General features: G+C 41.2%; 1 protein-coding gene across 1 annotated transcript in view; it reads right to left on the bottom strand.

Moving 5' to 3' along the window:
• Positions 1 to 19,854, bottom strand: part of tbc1d1 (TBC1 (tre-2/USP6, BUB2, cdc16) domain family, member 1) — a 62,584-nt gene that overhangs the window by 25,228 nt on the left and 17,502 nt on the right. The window contains exons 3-13 of the mRNA XM_063009178.1: positions 18,058 to 18,348; positions 15,176 to 15,370; positions 14,256 to 14,345; positions 11,587 to 11,691; positions 11,341 to 11,473; positions 10,745 to 10,836; positions 8,854 to 8,970; positions 7,892 to 8,023; positions 7,716 to 7,790; positions 6,985 to 7,265; positions 2,661 to 2,797 (exon numbers count right to left, since the gene is read on the bottom strand). Of these exons, the coding sequence (XP_062865248.1) occupies positions 2,661 to 2,797; positions 6,985 to 7,265; positions 7,716 to 7,790; positions 7,892 to 8,023; positions 8,854 to 8,970; positions 10,745 to 10,836; positions 11,341 to 11,473; positions 11,587 to 11,691; positions 14,256 to 14,345; positions 15,176 to 15,370; positions 18,058 to 18,348 (1,648 nt within the window). The remainder of the gene's footprint in view (positions 1 to 2,660; positions 2,798 to 6,984; positions 7,266 to 7,715; positions 7,791 to 7,891; positions 8,024 to 8,853; positions 8,971 to 10,744; positions 10,837 to 11,340; positions 11,474 to 11,586; positions 11,692 to 14,255; positions 14,346 to 15,175; positions 15,371 to 18,057; positions 18,349 to 19,854) is intronic.

The raw sequence follows: 19,854 nt of genomic DNA, 5'->3' as shown, positions 1-19,854 counted from the left end.
TAACCAACTCAACTATGAACTAGATTCACAACAAAAGCTAAGAGACAGCAAAGAGAGAGAGAGAGAATAAGAAAAAATAAGAAAAACAAAACAGAAAATGGACAGAAAAAAGCTTTAAATGTTAAAACGAACAGCAAAGCTTGTGTACGTCTACGGTTCACACCTAAAGTTAAACTTTACACGCACCTGTATGAGATGTGTACCTAACCTAATACCTAACCTGATCTGGGATTACTGTAACTTCTTTTTCTGTGACAGGAGTGTCTTTCCATAATTGGAATTTTTTCAAACTAAAAAAAACAGGTAAAGCTGCTGGGGGACTTGAAAGTTATATAATGTCATTAACTTTGTGGCACGGCCTCCCAATTTCTTGTAAGTAATTCTGACTGATTATTTAAAAATGTCTCTAAGCCAGTGTAAAACTGAGTCTAAACTGAGCCACAAGTATTGCAACCCCTGGCACAAATGATGGAATCGCCACACTTGGAGGACGTTTTGCCAGCTGTTGTCCTTTGTAGCGAATAAGCAAACACACAAATACGGCACAAAACATTTTTTGGTTGGAGATTCTGACTTTGTGAAGAATATCTTAACAAATAAGAATATCTTATCTTAAACTAATTAAATAATAGCAGTGGGCTAGTGCGATTTACTGCACATAATTTAATAAACGTAGATCAAATCAATACAATTATTTCAATTACTGACATATCTTTCTGGATTAGGCAGAAGATTATTTATTAGGATTTTAACGTCATGTTTTACACACTTTGGTTACATTCATGACAGAACTCAAGATTCACCAGTTCAAGTTTAATGTCAAACACAGTCATGGACAATTTTGTATCTCCAATTTATCTCACTCGCACGTCTTTGGACTGTAGGAGGAAATCGGAGCTCCCGGAGGAAACACTCTCATCTCAGAGATAAAGAGCATCACATCACACGCATGTTTTTTTTTTTTTTTTTTAGAAAACCTCCTGAGCTTTTTAAAGAACTTCAGTTCATAAAGGAAGTGTGTTTCAATCTGTTGACTCCGACTGTCTCTTTCGAGTGCACCGTAGTTATGATGAACTAATTTCCACAGAGCATCACAAGAAGATTAGCTACTACACCTCGACTGTTTTCACAGCGTGTGTACTTTAGTGATCTATGGCTTGAGTCATTGACAGCACAAACAAATCCTCTGATAACGGAATCGGTTCGACCTCAGCCGCACCTCAGAGTAAACAAGACCTGGGTTATAATACGTGCTGTTCTAGCTACCAAGCCTTTTGCAAACGGACCAGCTTATCATGTTAGCTGTACGTGTGGGTGCTGCGTGCCTTATGATGATTTTATGCCAAGCTTGATGAATCATATTAAATAAAAAAAGCTTTTTTTCTAAACTAGACAGCTTTCTCTAGACACGATCAGGTGCTGTGAAGCACACAGAAAACGTGTATGAGCACCCTGAGCACACAAATTCGACTTTGGCTTTGAATCAAGGAGGCAAATAATAATATATAAGACACTTTGAAAGAAAGATCATTTAAGATTAGGATTAGGATTTTAACGTCATGTTTTACACACCTTGGTTGCACACATGACAGGACAGGTAGTTACTGGTTACACAAGATTCATCAGCTCACAAGTTTAATAATCACACACAGTCACGGACAATTTTGTATCTCCGATTCACCTCACTTGCACGTCTTTGGACTGTGGGAGGAAACTGGAGCTCCCGGAGGAAACCCATGCAGACTTGTGGAGAACATGCAAACTCCACACACTAAGCCACCGTGACGACCACAAAAAGTGCTTAGCTGGCCTGATTTAGATTTAGAGGCATTTAGATTTATGGAAACGTCATCAGTAAATTGGGGCGGCTCGATGGGTAGCACTGTCGCCTCACATTGAGAAGGTCCTGGGTTCGATTCCCAGGTGGAGCGGTCCGAGTTTTTTCTGTGTGAACTTGGCATGTTCTCCCTTTGTCTGTATAGGTTTCCTCCGGAAGCTCCGGTTTCCTCCCACGGTCCAAAGACTGTAAATTAGGTGATATAGAGATTTTAACTGGCTGTGACTGTGTTTGATATTAAATTTTAACTGATGAATCATGGGTAATCTGTAACTACCTGTCCTGTCATGAATGGAACGAGTGTAAAACATCACCTTAAAATCCTAATAAACAAACAAACCGTCAGGTGCCAGCCAACCCTATAAAATATTTAAATAGAATTAAATATTATATGACAGTTTCAATATAATTACTCATGTAACTAAATATAAAGTGAAAAAAAGCTTTTATTACACAAACCTTCCAAATAATACATAAAACTACCAATTAACATAAACATTTAACTTGTTATTGGTTCTTTGATTCATTTAACACATGACAGGAATGCCACTATAATAAAACACACTGGTTCTGATGTGGCCTTAAGCTGTGCACTGAGCTCATGTATGCGTTATCTATGTTTTTACATCTCTCTCTCTTTCTCTCTCTCACACACACACAATGAATAATTACAGACCAGACCAGACCATAAAAGCACACGTGAGAGGGGGTGTGTGAGTGTATGCTGTATAATCTGCACAGGTATGTAAAACATGTGGAACATATGTATGTATGTACGTATGTGTATGTGTGTGTGTGTGCAGCACTAGTCTGTCTGTGTTACCTGGTGTATCTGTGCCCTTCTGGGGCGTGGCCACCCTGAGAAAGATCTGCTGTCTCCAGGAGTGTCTGCGATGGCGAAGCGGACTGTCCTCACCCACCACACATGAGGTTCCAGGACTGGACAGTGCTGCAACGTCTCTGTGTACACAAATCAGAAATCTTAGGGACGTTTTACTATTTAAACGGTTAATCCAATAATTCCTGTAGGGCAAAAATATAAAGTCAAAAAAATGTGTGGCCAACATATTAAATAAGTTGGGACAGAGGCGTGTTTACCCCTGTGTTCTTTCCTATTAAAGAGACTTTTTATATGGTTTGGATAGTGAGGGCACAAATTTTTACAGTTTTGCAAGTGGAATTTTTGTCCATTCTTGACAGATCTGGACTTCAGGCGGGCCAGTCAAGCACAGGCACTCTACAAAGCCATGTTGGTGTAGCACATGGAGAATTAGACTTGGCATTAATTGTTGAAATATGTGTGGACTTCTCAGGAAAATAAATTATTGTAACATGGATCTTGGTCTGTCCTGAAAATGTTACCTCCCAAATATGTGTTTAGTCCATCTTTCAAAACTTCCCCTCATGCATTAATATTAATTTTTAATTAGAACAACCTCTTTCCCACAAATAACCCTGTCTTTCAGACCCCCCCCAAGTATTGTTGTCTGTCAGAACCTGGACGGGTTTCATGTTAGATCTTTTCTGTATGTGAGAAAAATATACTGGTTTGAAAATATCTGGGTTTTAAATTCTTTTTAAATGAATTAACCACCAGCTCTTCAAAAAGACAATTCCAGAGTTTTAGCTAATAAAGTTTAATTTGTATTTATTACACATTTAATTATTATTTACTATTATTATTACCATTATTATTATTATTATTATTACTACTTTCTCTTCCGAGTAGTCATTCACATTATGACCAACAGGTCATACATTGAAGACATTAAGAACATCTCATTTTAATGAACAATAAGCGCCATCTAGTGGTTTCCTGCTGCACCTACAAAACAACCTTCTATCTCTACACTAAACAATAACAATGCAGATATGGAGAAAGCTGCTCGACTGACACAACTTTGGCTCAAATCTCTCAGATTTCATGAGGTAATGAGGTGATGTATCAGATGTTTCTCATTTTTTAAATGTAAACATTGGCGGCACTTTAACTCAGGTTCTTAGTATCCCACGCTGTCCCAGGAACTATCCTAAAGTCTGAATAAGGCTCTGTAAATTTAAATAAAAGAGGGGAAATCTGTGCCCACTTTTGGTCCATTCTCTTTTTATGTGGTGATATATGGGAGAAAAGAGCTTTTGGTTTAAAGTTTTGCAGTGACCACATTTATGGGGTTTGTTATCTAGATGGATTTCCAGGTCAGGATGTAGTGCTCGATTTAGTCCTTCGAGAGTTTAAAGTCAGTAATGACTAACCAATAACGGATTTAGTTCAGCGAGAGCTGGAGTTGCTGCTCAACAATACTTGTGGCATCTGGTCAGCAATGAACAAATAAAATGGGCACTCAGAGGAATGGAGGAAAGTCGTGTGGATAGCTGACGTGTACATTGTTTACTTAAGGACGAGACATCACCAGGACGCACTGTGGGATGATCCACTTCGCAGTGTATATTAAGTCGAAGGACTTGCTGGTAATGTCCTGGTCCCAGATAATACAGGACTCCTTCAGATGTTTTGTGGAGTCCATGTCTTGGTGGGTCATAGCTGATTTGACAGCATATTAGGCGGGTGGTGTTTTAGTTAGTAATGTTTTGGCTCATTGGTGTGTGGTGTGTGTACAAAAACACAAACAAAAAAGGGGAACAATAATACGTAAATACTGAAGGGAACTGTTTGTGTGAACAGGATTGAGTTCACACCACGTTTCATAAAAACATCCTTGAACAATTTCCTATTTTACTTTATCAGGGATTTACAAAATACAAAAGTCTCCCTAGTGATAAAACTCCAGGATGTTTGTGTCACATGGTCCTTATCCACGTTCCACAAGCAGCATGGTGTACTGTAGCTGTTCATATCATTACTACTGTAATCAGCTGCTGGATCTTACTCCTACAGTCACGTTTTGTCTTTCTCCTGTTAATGATTTCCCACTATAAATAGAACGTAGATAAAATTCCACCAGGCAAACCAAGTACATGTTTAAACAACTCTTTTTTTACACCGTCAGGCTTTTCATCATTGGGAAACTGTTTACTATAGATACGCACAGTGTTCAAAAGGACCTGACCAAAAGGAAATGGCAACAGAAACACAGAGATGTCGATTCAAACAGGAATAAAAGGAAAAACACCTCCATCTGTGATTGGGACAGAATTGAAATCGCACAGAAGCCACAGTAAAAGCTAAAAATACCTGGAGTCTTCCTGGTGTACTGATCTGACCAAAATGTGGCTTTAGACAGATTTAGTAGTACATTCAAAATTCACACTTTTTAATTTTTGTGTCCAGTTAAAAAAATTCAATTCCAAAATAATAGCTAAATTAAGTTTTAGTTGCATGATACTGGCAGCACGAAAAATGATTATGAGACAAGAAAAAGTGCAAGTGAAAGAAATCGAGATGGATGGACGACTAGAAATCAATATAAGCAGAGCACCTCTGTTTGGGAGTAAGAGAAGAGTCATCGTGCTCCTCTACAGGGGCCAGAAACTTTAGGAAGTTAGGAACTGAGGAGGAGGAGGACAGTCTGGCCCTCAATCCACTGACAGAGAAACAGAGAGCGAGAAGAATGAAAGAAGCAAAGCACAGAAAAAAACAAGCTAAAAATTAGATGAAAGAAGAAAGCAAGGTTTTAAAGTTAGAGAATTAGTGGGTAGTAATTCCAGTAAATTCCAGCATTTTATCCACTACACATTCAACTGATTATATTAAAAAATTAATTGATTATTATAAAAGTACAGCTTTCTATCCAGTGAATTAACACATTAACACAGACACACACCTTTTCAGTGGTTTGGTGAGCTGTTCGAGAGCCAGAGATCTTGGCTTCATTAGTCTGTAATAAGCATGAAAAGAAGAGGAAGGATGGGAGGAAGATGCAGAAGTAGAAGAGCACACATCGTCAACATGAGCCGACCTGATGATGGTAAAAAAAGAGCAAAGAAAAGAAAGAAAGAAAAGAAAAAAGAAAATAAACAAAGAAAGAAAAAAAAAGAAAAAAGAAAAGAAAAAGAAAGAAAAATAATAAAAGAAAAGAAAAAAGAAAGAAAAAAAAAGACAAGAAAGAAAGAAAAGAAAAAAGGAAAAAAAAGAAAGAAAGAAAAAATAAGGAAGGAAAGAAAAGAAAAAAGAAAGAAGAAAGAAAGAAAAAAAAAAAGAAAAGAAAAAAAAAGAAAAGAAACAAAGAAAAAAGAAAGAAAAGAAACAAAGAAAAGAAAAAAGAAAAGAAAAAAGAAAAGAAAAAAAAGAAAGAGACAAGGAAAGAAAATAAAAACGTTTAAAAAAGACAAAAAAGAAAAAAGAAAGAAAGAAAATAAAAAAAATAAAAAAATAAAACAGAAAGGAAAAAAAGAAAGAAAAAAAAGAAAAAGAAAAGAAAAAAAATTAAAGAAAAAAGATAAGAAACAAAGAAAGAAAAAAGAAATAAAGAGAAAAGACAAATATCAGGAGTATCAGAGCGATATTACAGGAAAATAAAGCAGGAATATGAACTACAGGAAGTCAATGTTTTTGTAAAAAAAGGAAGTGGCTGTTTAGATAACAGGAAGTGAAAGGGCAGAGTGCATCTCTATTGCAGCAGTTTTTCTGTTTTCTTAACATCAAAGCGAAGTGCAGAAAGATAGTGAATGATCCGGTTAATACCAAACAACCCTGCTGACGCACATTAAAAAATAACACTGCTGATGCCACAACATTTTTGGTGGTCGGACCATCTAGCTTTCCGAGGTTCCCATCACAATTACCCCAGTGTTATGTATTAAGTCTCGAGTGTGTGTTTTGGAGGTGCCACTGGCCTGCTTGTAAACTCTATAGACACAACTGGCCATGGTATGCTTGAGACTCCGGCACAAGCAGTGAAAGAATCTGAAATTTGGAAGCAGAGTGGTATACTGTATACTGTATACATATATACTGAGACAATAAAAACATGTCCAGCAGTTTCACACGAGGTCACAAGGTCATTAGTGCAAAAGGAAATTAATTATATTAAACAATTTGAAGCAGTTTTGCTTGTCCACCTCTTAAAAAAAAGACCAAATTACTAAATTACACTGTTTAAGCATTTAATGTCTTCTAGATGTGAAATAGGTTCAGTATAAACACAGAGAGACAGGCAGCATCATCACACACACACACACACACTCACTTGGTTTGATGAGGAGAGTCGGTGCTGACGGAGTAGTGGCGGACAAGTTTGGGTTTGGAAGCCGCGAGCTGCTCACTCAGGACATTCAGGCTGGACGCAGACCGAGTCGGAGAGTGACTGTACGTACTCGCTCGCCTCCTGAAGCCCTGAGCCTGGGGGTCCTGACCCTCGACGGTTACATCTTCAACCTCCAGGTATTTCAAATCCCCTGTGGAATTGTGGGAGCGGAGCGGGCTGGAGGGGTCGATGGGCGGGGATGGAGGCTCCACCAGTATGACATCCTAAACAGACACAAGTAGGTTTGACAGACTTTTATGGGCGGTGAGGATACCATGTATCGTGATTGTTTTGGATTCACCTTACTGTAATAAACGCACGTTTGCTTTTCACTCCAGACATGCTACTCTAACAGTTGGAATAGTTAGTCACCATGCTGTATTTATACCCACAATGCTTTACATGGTTCTAATTTAAAGTATGAAACAGTGAGAGTCAGTTTCTCTGTGCTATGTCTGTGCTTCTCTTCTGTCTAAGTCATACAAACAATCTCTCTGGGGGCTCAGAGTTCTATCAGAGGTAAATGTGCACAATGCATGACGCTCGTGATAAGTCTCACCCCATAGTGAACAATATCACAGTCAGCACCAAAAGCTTTTTGTTGCATATCAAGTGAATGTAGCCTAAAGGATGTTAAAATTATAGAAAAGCTGTGAAAAGGTCACATCTCAAACCTGGTGTGTACTGTCGATGGAGTTTGAGGAGGTGCGATCAGTGCTCTCCCTCTGTAATCTGGACTTACTGTTGCCCTAAAATATATAAATACATATATTATTACAAAAATAATACTAAAAGAAAAGGCATGTTTGCGTGTGTGTGAATATCTAAATCAGTCTGAGTGAGTGTGCACCTTCCAAATCCCCTCCAGTGACTCAGCGAGGGATCTTTTGGCTCGGCTCTTGAACTGCTCCAGACGCAGACGGCTGCTGCTCATGCTGCCTTCAGTAGCTGTACATGTCTCTTCACACACGGCTGAGGCTTCCTAGCACACAAACAAACATGGAAAAGAAGCTATAAAATTTGCAAATGGTCATTAACAATAGATATATATATATACGTTAATGACGTATATATATACCTTGATGCCTTGATGTTTTGTTTGTTTGTTTTATTAGGACTTTGGTTACATTCATGACAGGAACGGTAGTTACTCACTACACAAGGTTCATCAGTTCACACAAGGTTATATCAAACACAGTCTTGGACAATTTAGTGTCTCCAATTCACCTCACTTGCACGTCTTTGGACTGTGGGAGGAAACCGGAGCACCCGGAGGAAACCCACGCAGACACGGGGAGAACATGCAAACTCCACGCAGAGAGGACCCGGACCGCCCCACCTGGGGATCGGACCCAGGACCTTCTTGCTGTGAGGCGACAGTGCTACCCACCGAGCCACCGTGCCGCCCTGATGCCGCCTACATACAGACATGACTGGCTATGTCTGAAAGAGAGGATGACCAAGGCCCCGCAATGGATAGGCGTCCTTTCGGGGGTGTGTTGCTGCATTGTGCCTAGTGGTTCTAAGAAAACCGGACCCACCAGGACCCAGACCAGGGTAAAGTAATAGTAAAACAGGAAAGATAAAGTGGTTAGGGTCCTTTCCAGTTTCAGCCTGACCGTGTCTGTGTGCATAAAGCGAGGTCAATAAAGAGATGGTCTGATGAGTCTTGTGTCTGATCTCAAGCCCACCCAACACCTTTTGAGATGAATTGGGATGTTGACTAGTGTATAAATACACTGATTGTGGTGTTTGTATATGTAGGCGCTGCTACAGAAGGCACTATAGTAGTTTCAGTGGTTTATGCAGTACCTGGTTTGCTTGTCCATTGTGTATGTGTGTGTGGGTCTTCTGTCTCTCCTCACACAGTTGCCGTAAACACGACACGACCAGCTCGTTCTCTTCCTGGTCGGACTTCGGGTGAGCTTTCTGCGCAAACACACACACACACACACACTATAGCTGTTGATAACTGTTCCACATTATAATCATTATAATCTCCTTACATTTCCTCACTTTAGGAAGTGTACACTTAGGAGGGGTTAGGGCACAGGAATGATTCAGAACGGGCTGCAGCCAATGTATTTATATGAGATGGTTATAAGTTTTAAATTCATATCAGTTGGCTCAGGTAGGCTCTTTTGTCTCCCATGTGACTCGTGATTCATTTACTAGCATTGCAAGTAAGTTTTTCTTTCAAACTTTCTTCTCATGACCCATTTTTATTGTTGTCTCTCAAACATTTTACTCTGCTTCTCGCTACACTGCCATTATATTGCGATTGTTGGTTGCACAATCCATTATCCTCCATTGATCTAGGTATGTTTGTAAGGTCCGCATGATGGTACATTTAAAACCAGTTACATATAAACACACTGTGCAGGTGATGCCGCGGTAAATCACGATAGCCCTGGTGGTTCAAATCTCAGCGATGCTATTGACCAGTCAGGTGTCTACACACACATGATTGGCTGAGGGGGAGAGGGGGTGGCTGAACAGCCCAGTCATTGGAAAGTGCCCCTTAACAGTGTGCTCTCAGTATTAGATTAAGAATAAGGAGAGTAGCATCAGAAAAGGCATCCTGTGCCAGTGCAGGTGTTCAGACCGGAATGATATACGACGTCTACATTAAAAAAATTTCTCACCAGATGGCAGCAATCACCAGCACGACTACTGCACATTGGCTTGCTTTGAATTGGCTACCCAGGGTGCTGTCAGGTTCCAATTCTCTCCTACCCTTTCAATAATGGTGAACTGGCTGTTCACCATTCACCTATGTTAACCTATGCCCAGTCTTTTAAATAGACCCACTTTGACCCTGATCATAATAAAAAGATTACTGAAGATAAAGAAAGGAATAAACAAAAAAAAAGTTCTGAGATCAACAGTTCTGTAGACATTTATACACCTTCTGGTTAATCTGTTTGAACCCCTGTGCTCAGCTGACCTCAACAGCTACAAATAGGGTGCTCAGGTAGAGCAGCGGTCTAACTGCAAACCACCGTGCAGTCAGCAGAGCCGCCGACCTGACCACGCGGCCACACAAACACAATTGATCATGTTTGAGAAAGGGATGGTTGGACGGGGTCTCAGGTGGATGTGGAGTCACATGAAGCTCAGCGTAGCTCTCCATGCAAAATACCGCTCTGTGTAGGAACCCAACACTGGCAGCTAATGAAAAGCTGGCGCATATTGCTCATGTTAAAGGGGGCCGTGTGGTTGTGTAGGCGGCAGCAGATTCACAGTTGGGAAAGCTACAATCGCTAAAGTCCACTGAAGGTCATGACCACCTGACATTCCTGAATAACTGAGGCCTTCAATTCAAGCCTCCATGCCAAGACGTCTAGCTTACAGAAGTGGTGTAACAGGTTTCTAGTAGATTAGAGGCAAGTTCTACACTCAAGAAAACCCACACACACACATTTCCCCATCCTACAACAATGCATGTGGAGTGCAGGCATGGTGCTTACTCATAGCCATATAAAGCACCAGGTCGTCATACGAACCAGGCACAAGCTAGATTTGATTTCACTCGTTTATCAGTCAAATCTAAAAAATCTCAAACATATTCCTGGGGGGACAACTAATATTTTCTGGGGTCTTTTAGTACTATAAACATTTATGAAAACTTAAAAAAATAAGCATATATGTAGCAAAGGAAGTGATGTACTGATTGTATTATTAACAGGGGTATCATACCCACCAGGGTGGTCTCAAAAACACAAGCTTGCTCTTGATTATCCAGTCCAGCCACATGCTTCTGCAACTCCAGCTTTGCTTTAGATGCATGGAGACCTACACACACACACACACACACACACACACACACACGTATAAAGTAGCTGTAATAATTCACACAAGGTTTAATGAACTGAAAACTCTTTTTAATGACTGAAAATAGATTGCGGTCCTCAAGGGTCCATGAGCCGGGCATCACACCACTCTGGCACCAGAAACCTACTGATTTGAAAGGATGGAACCAATAACGTACGTGTACGTTAAACAGATTGCATAACCAACAATGAGCACCTATAACATGTACGTATAGCAAATTGTCTGCAATTTTCCATTGGAGATCAATAAAGTAATCAATCAATCAATAACTTCAGGAGAAACAAGGCAGGGCATTTTGTTGTCATAGCAATAGCACAGTTAGCGGGTTTACTTGCTTGAATAATCTGACTATAACTGTTGGATACATGGGAGGAATGTCATGTGTTTATGAACCTACAATGACACACTTGACACAATTCAATGTGTGTGTAGTGTGTGTGTAATGTGTGTACATGTGGTTCTGACCCTCAATGCGGTCACACAGTCTGTGGAGCTGCTGCATTGGACAAGCCTCACACTGCAAGCTCTGGGTCCTGCTGCTCTTCTCCGAGGCCGCTACTGAGAATGCCTGCTTCAGGGTCAGCATGATCTCATCCACCTGACCAATAGCATTAGAGGAAAAGTGAGTTAAAAATGAAGAAACGATGATAAACTTCAGAAGAATGGCCATTAAATACATGGTCACTCATCCCACTATTACTCTGTCCTCACCAGTGCCTCATCTGTGCACTGAAACACGTAGCAAACAAACTGGCAGCTTCCACCTTCCACCGACTCTCTGCAGATGAAGCCAAAATGATCCACGTGCCTTATACCCTGCAGAAAAAAACATGAGTATTAAAGAGTAAGATGACATTATACAGCAGAAAAAAGCATTTCTTAAAGAAAGTGCAGAGCGATTGAGCAGTTGCTTGGTAGGGTGTCGCTAACTAAGTGCTGTGGTTTTGCGAAGTGGATTCTAGAGTGTTGCTTGTGCCTAGTTCACACTACATGATTTTTGCCTAGTATTTCTGATCTTACTGTTCTCTACAAAACAGAACACCAATGTTGCATTGCAAAAAATATGTACAGTGTATCACAAAAGTGAGTACACCCCTCACATTTCTGCAAATATTTCATTATATCTTTTCATGGGACAACACTATAGAAATAAAACTTGGATATAACTTAGAGTAGTCAGTGTACAGCTTGTATAGCAGTGTAGATTTACTGTCTTCTGAAAATAACTCAACACACAGCCATTAATGTCTAAATAGCTGGCAACATAAGTGAGTACACCCCACAGTGAACATGTCCAAATTGTGCCCAAATGTGTCGTTGTCCCTCCCTGGTGTCATGTGTCAAGGTCCCAGGTGTAAATGGGGAGCAGGGCTGTTAAATTTGGTGTTTTGGGTACAATTCTCTCATACTGGCCACTGGATATTCAACATGGCACCTCATGGCAAAGAACTCTCTGAGGATGTGAGAAATAGAATTGTTGCTCTCCACAAAGATGGCCTAGGCTATAAGAAGATTGCTAACACCCTGAAACTGAGCTACAGCATGGTGGCCAAGGTCATACAGCGGTTTTCCAGGACAGGTTCCACTCGGAACAGGCTTCGCCAGGGTCGACCAAAGAAGTCGAGTCCACGTGTTCGGCGTCATATCCAGAGGTTGGCTTTAAAAAATAGACACATGAGTGCTGCCAGCATTGCTGCAGAGGTTGAAGACGTGGGAGGTCAGCCTGTCAGTGCTCAGACCATACGCCGCACACTGCATCAACTCGGTCTGCACGGTCGTCATCCCAGAAGGAAGCTGACGCACAAGAAAGCCCGCAAACAGTTTGCTGAAGACAAGCAGTCCAAGAACATGGATTACTGGAATGCCCTGTGGTCTGACGAGACCAAGATAAACTTGTTTGGCTCAGATGGTGTCCAGCATGTGTGGCGGCGCCCTGGTGAGAAGTACCAAGACAACTGTATCTTGCCTACAGTCAAGCATGGTGGTGGTAGCATCATGGTCTTGGGCTGCATGAGTGTTGCTGGCACTGGGGAGCTGCAGTTCATTGAGGGAAACATGAATTCCAACATGTACTGTGACATTCTGAAACAGAGCATGATCCCCTCCCTTCGAAAACTGGGCCTTCCCAGTTCGTTTCCAACAGGATAACGACCCCAAACACAACCTCCAAGATGACAACTGCCTTGCTGAGGAAGCTGAAGGTAAAGGTGATGGACTAAACCCAATTGAGCACCTGTGGCGCATCCTCAAGTGGAAGGTGGAGGAGTTCAAGGTGTCTAACATCCACCAGCTCCGTGATGTCATCATGGAGGAGTGGAAGAGGATTCCAGTAGTAACCTGTGCAGCTCTGGTGAATTCCATGCCCAGGAGGGTTAAGGCAGTGCTGGATAATAATGGTGGTCACACAAAATATTGACACTTTGGGCACAATTTGGACATGTTCACTGTGGGGTGTACTCACTTATGTTGCCAGCCATTTAGACATTAATGGCTGTGTGTTGAGTTATTTTCAGAAGACAGTAAATCTACACTGCTATACAAGTTGTACACTGACTACTCTAACTTATATCCAAGTTTCATGTCTATAGTGTTGTCCCATAAAAAGATATAATAAAATATTTGCAGAAATGTGAGGGGTGTACTCACTTTTGTGATACACTGTATTAACCTCCAACTCACTATAGAACAATCAAAGCCAAATCCACTCAGATTCCTTTATTTTTTCTCCTTGCTTTTAGGCTTCACATCAGAGCACAAACTTTGACGTGCATTTTTGGACGTGATATCATTAAACCCCTCGTCACTTCTCGCGTTTGTTTTCGTGACAAAACGTAATTTGGAAGACCAGAGAAGATCGCCCGCAATTCCAGTTGGTGATGGATGGTGTAGTGTGTGACCCCCTATCGCCGATCAGTCGTGTAGTGTGAAAGCCACACCGACTTGAAAGACTCCCGATTACAAGAGATCCAGTCGTGTAGTGTGAACTTGGCATTAGTGGTTGCTATAGTGTTCCAGCTACTTGCTAGTTATCCGAGGTGGTTGCAGAGTGGTTGGCATGGTGGTCTTTCTAGTGGTCGCCATAGGGCGTCCACGTGTTTACTATGGTATTCAAGGTATTTGCTAAAGTGCTGCATGGACCCTCTAATGCAAAAGCATGTGCATCTTTCTGTAATACTGATGAGAACAGAGGCCTCACATTCTTTAATAGGACTGACAGGTTCAGAGGCCATTAATCATCCAGAATTACAGGTACAGGCAGTGAGACTGATGTATAAATGGCTTTTTACCAAAGAGTGACGTGTCAGATTATTATTCTAGTTGTTCTAAGTTATTATTCTCTGCAGTACATCTTGTTGAGTGTGGTAAGTTTAATGTGTCACCTGAGAGCAGTAGGAAATCTCTTTGAAGCTCTTCTCAATGGCCACTTTCTTACTGTCTGGACTCACAAGGAAGATCTGAGAATGTCCAATCTACAGAGACAAAGAAAGGAAGAGCAGATGATTATTATGAGCTATTTTATTTTTATTTCAAGTTCATCATCCACTTTATCCTGGTTTGTTTGTTTGTTTGTTTGTTTGAATGTTTAACATCATGTCAACACAATGGTTATATTCATGACATAAACATTCATTATTTTCATCTATGTTTTGTTCTGTTGGTCTTTAGATGTAAGTTTCAGTTTTATATTTGTACAGAGCTCGAGTTCTGTTTTTGCTTTGGCTTGCTTGAATATTTCTTTCATAGTTTGAGGGATGGATGGTTCAGTTTTTGGTGCTCTTGTGGGTATTTAGGAGAGTGGATTAGAATGTATGAGTATTTGAGTATTTGAGTGTAGGTCCTGCATAATGGGAGTCCTTCATCACTTATCAAGTCAGAATGTCTTTATCCTGGTCAGGGTATCATACACCTAGTTACACCTGAGGGCAATCAGGGGTAAGTGGGGGGGGGAACCAGAGTACAAGGAAGCAAACCCATATAAATACGGGGAGAGCTCGCCACACTCCACACAGACAGTTTGTTTAATTCTTAACGCCATGTCAGCTGCTATGGCTATTATCATTGCTAGCTAATACTGCAGATTATTTAAATGTCAAGGTGGTGGGTCGATTTGCTTTCTTGTGCGTATGGTGGTTAAGAGTGTTTGTGTGACTATGAGGGTCTAACTTAAATGGCATTTTTAATTGCAAGTGATTCCAGGAATTGAAGCAGTTTTGGCGGGGGTACTGAGGTGAAGATTTCCTTGTAGCTGTTCGTATTGTAGAACAGCCACACAGACAGTAATCAGCGTTCAGACACTCACTGTAAACAGCATGGTCCTGTTCTCCTGCAGGCTGGTAGGCTGCACTCCCGCAGCTCCGTTAGCGGCTCGCCGGCGCAGCTCGGGCGAGAGACCGTTTTCATCCAGCGCCTGGAGAAAGGGAAAGCTAGGATCTCTTCGGAAAAACAACGCCTTTCGTCCTGCTCCGTCCCCTCCATCACTCGTGCCGTTTATCACCTACAGTACAAAGAAACATCATTAGCAAACAAGCTGGGTGTATTGCAAAATCATTTAGGGTTAGCTGATATTTCGTTCATTCAGCTAAGCATTATTTATTCATTTATTTATTTGGCTTTTAAATCCATGTTTAACACGTGTGTCATTTAATGGCAAAACAGGTATTGTGTTACTGTCTATTTTATCTTGTCTTCATTTTCATTTTTATGGCTGCAGGGCAGGTTAAAACTGTTTTTGTGTCTTTTATGGTTTCAGGCATGTGTACTTGTTGTCTTTCCTTGGTGTATTTGGGGCGTTCTGAACTTTTCTGCAGTCTGCACTTTACACAACTGTCACACAACTGTCATACATATATATAGTTATTTTTCACCATCCTTATATAGTTATAGTTACAGCTGTATAGTTATTATTTACACATCTTTATTATTACATACCTAACTATACTTTATTATTATTACTGTTATAATTATAATACATACCCATTTTTATTCATATGCTTATTGTTATTATTGCTATTATGTATGTAGCACTATGTACCTAGTTACAATTCCATATACAGTGTATCACAAAAGTGAGTACACCCCTCACATTTCTGCAGATATTTAAGTATATCTTTTCATGGGACAACACTGACAAAATGACACTTTGACACAATGAAAAGTAGTCTGTGTGCAGCTTATATAACAGTGTAAATTTATTCTTCCCTCAAAATAACTCAATATACAGCCATTAATGTCTAAACCACCGGCAACAAAAGTGAGTACACCCCTTAGTGAAAGTTCCTGAAGTGTCAATATTTTGTGTGGCCACCATTATTTCCCAGAACTGCCTTAACTCTCCTGGGCATGGAGTTTACCAGAGCTTCACAGGTTGCCACTGGAATGCTTTTCCACTCCTCCATAATGAAATCACGGAGCTGGCGGATATTCGAGACTTTGCGCTCCTCCACCTTCCGCTTGAGGATGCCCCAAAGATGTTCTATTGGGTTTAGGTCTGGAGACATGCTTGGCCAGTCCATCACCTTTACCCTCAGCCTCTTCAATAAAGCAGTGGTCGTCTTAGAGGTGTGTTTGGGGTCGTTATCATGCTGGAACACTGCCCTGCGACCCAGTTTCCGGAGGGAGGGGATCATGCTCTGCTTCAGTATTTCACAGTACATATTGGAGTTCACGTGTCCCTCAATGAAATGTAACTCCCCAACACCTGCTGCACTCATGCAGCCCCAGACCATGGCATTCCCAGCACCATGCTTGACTGTAGGCATGACACACTTATCTTTGTACTCCTCACCTGATTGCCGCCACACATGCTTGAGACCATCTGAACCAAACAAATTAATCTTGGTCTCATCAGACCATAGGACATGGTTCCAGTAATCCATGTCCATTGTTGACATGTCTTCAGCAAACTGTTTGCGGGCTTTCTTGTGTAGAGACTTCAGAAGAGGCTTCCTTCTGGGGTGACAGCCATGCAGACCAATTTGATGTAGTGTGCGGCGTATGGTCTGAGCACTGACAGGCTGACCCCCCACCTTTTCAATCTCTGCAGCAATGCTGACAGCACTCCTGCGCCTATCTTTCAAAGACAGCAGTTGGATGTGACGCTGAGCACGTGCACTCAGCTTCTTTGGACGACCAACGCGAGGTCTGTTCTGAGTGGACCCTGCTCTTTTAAAACGCTGGATGATCTTGGCCACTGTGCTGCAGCTCAGTTTCAGGGTGTTGGCAATCTTCTTGTAGCCTTGGCCATCTTCATGTAGCGCAACAATTCGTCTTTTAAGATCCTCAGAGAGTTCTTTGCCATGAGGTGCCATGTTGGAACTTTCAGTGACCAGTATGAGAGAGTGTGAGAGCTGTACTACTAAATTGAACACACCTGCTCCCTATGCACACCTGAGACCTAGTAACACTAACAAATCACATGACATTTTGGAGGGAAAATGACAAGCAGTGCTCAATTTGGAAATTTAGGGGTGTAGTCTCTTAGGGGTGTACTCACTTTTGTTGCCGGTGGTTTAGACATTAATGGCTGTATATTGAGTTATTTTGAGGGAAGAATAAATTTACACTGTTATATAAGCTGCACACAGACTACTTTTCATTGTGTCAAAGTGTCAATTTGTCAGTGTTGTCCCATGAAAAGATATACTTAAATATCTGCAGAAATGTGAGGGGTGTACTCACTTTTGTGATACACTGTATGTATATAGCTATAGTTATAACTTTATACTCATATTAATTATAGATATATGTAACTGATATTCTCTGTTTTTTTGCACAATGCTACTATTTGCACTTCTGGTAGATGCTATCTATCTATTCTATTAAAATGTGTTTTATTGTAATATGTGTTTGGCAGATTTGACATGTTGGGGGGGGGGGGGGGGGGTTTCTTCTTTTATCTGGTGTTGGTGGGTTAGGGTTAGTAACTGGGTTACTCTGGTGTGGCCGATTCTGCACCTTGTGTATTTGAGCTGGTCTACGTGCCATCCCTGGTATGTTCTTGGTTTACTGTCAATATTTCGGTGTATTTCAGTTTGTTGGTGCAGCTTAGCATTAACCCTTAGTTATCGCTAGGGTTTTTTTTTTACTTATTAATAAAGTATCCATCCATCCATCTAATCTTATTATTTGTAACTAGGCTGTCATCCCTGGTGGTACCGCTAGGTGTTTTTGTATCCTTGTTACCTGCGTGAGCGAGAATGCCCGTCTAAATCCAGCAGCCAGTGAGTTTGAGGTGTTTGCTTTGCCGAACTGCTCTATGCACTCGTCTATCAAAGCCGGGGGCGCGTTTTTCTGAGCCACCACTGCGCGCCCACAGAACAGCACCTCAAACTTCTTGGCGAATACAGTTGCCGCCTCAGATGAGTCCTGAAGACCACCGTCATGGCGACTGTCACCAGTATGTGTGGTGGTTGAATCCTCTTGCCGGGCAGAGCTTTTACTGGCCTGTCTTAAGGTGCTGATGATCTCTGGGACCTGAAACCAAAAGAAGGGTTTAGAGTTTTGCACCAATGTAAAACTTAAGCCACTGACTGGATGACCGAACAGCCAAGCCACTGGGAGGTGAATCTAGTATAAAAACTGTGCCAGATCAGGTGTTTGGACTTACGTACAAGAGCAGCTGAAAAGAAATGACTGATCCTGTGCTCAGACCTTTTTTTAAACTATACATACATAAATAGCTCAAAAATCAATTAACTGTATATGGGACACAGTACACCCAGAAAGTGAGAGAGAGGAAGAGAGAGAGAGAATATGGGAATGTATGTGGGTGTAGTTGGGTCTTGTTGAGTCTTGTTTGTTGAAGGAATGTAACTTCATTAAAACTTGCTTAAAATCAGTGCCACACCTACACACACACACACACACACATACACACACACACACACACACTCTCAAAGCCTACCAGCTCAGAAGCACATGTGGGTTGTTTGTGGTCTAAAGCCAACCTAATGACGTTTAATGCCAAACAAATGCCAGCGAGTGGCATGAGGTGAAGGGGGCTGTGTACACACACACACACACACACACCTCTGAATGAGAGCTTTGTATTAGACGTAATGGAAGAAACATGAACCAGGGCCCACCCTTCCTTTTCCAGGTGACCATGCTTATACGGTATGTGTGTGTGTTTCATTTACACCACTGAGATTGGTTTTACTTACAGTAGCCACTGACCAAGCGCTTCCTACATGAAGCATTCGCCCAATGTAGCATGATCATCAGTCACACAATACACACCAAATACCATCAGATGTTTCCATAGCAACAACTTTATTTTCTAGAAATGTTAGTGATACCCAACAATTTACAATTTAGGTTTGTTCACCGCTGTGAGTAAAATATATATATATATTTTTTCCCATTTATTATTATCAACCGCTTTATCTTGGTGAGGGTCTTGGCAGGTCCAGTTCCACCAGGAAACACTGGGCTCTGTGCAGGGCTACCCTTGACAGGGTGTCAATGCATTGCAGGGTTTTTCCCCTGTATGACATCAACACTGACCTCAGACCTTTGAACTGCTGTTAGAATGACCATGACACATGGCTGACCGACAGCACCGCTGGAATTCGAACCCGGATCTTTGAGATGGTGGGCTAGTGTAATAGACATTAGTCCGGCATACCACCTGACCACTGGCAAAATATATTGCTGTTATATTTTTTTATTCTATGTTTATATAAAGTACAACTTCTTATTATTGAATTAGATGTTTATATGTTGACACCAGCACCAAAAGAAATTCCTTGTACACCTGGTACTTGGCGAAAATAAAGATTCTGATTCTTATATTAATAAAAAATAATCAGCAAATCCAAACAACCGTTCAAGATGGATGTTTCATAAATGACATGATTCTGTTACTCATCCCAGCCAGACGCAGAAAACAATCTTAAACAGCTCAATTTCAGTCCACTGGGTGGCAAATCAGCACACCAATGTTCATCAACAGGCCACTATAAACACACAGGTAATACA

Source organism: Trichomycterus rosablanca, chromosome 14 (assembly GCF_030014385.1).
Source record: "Trichomycterus rosablanca isolate fTriRos1 chromosome 14, fTriRos1.hap1, whole genome shotgun sequence".
Classification (NCBI taxonomy): Eukaryota; Metazoa; Chordata; class Actinopteri; order Siluriformes; family Trichomycteridae; genus Trichomycterus; species Trichomycterus rosablanca.
Note: the sequence above shows the minus strand (reverse complement) of the source record. Positions and strands in the feature narration are given on the sequence as shown.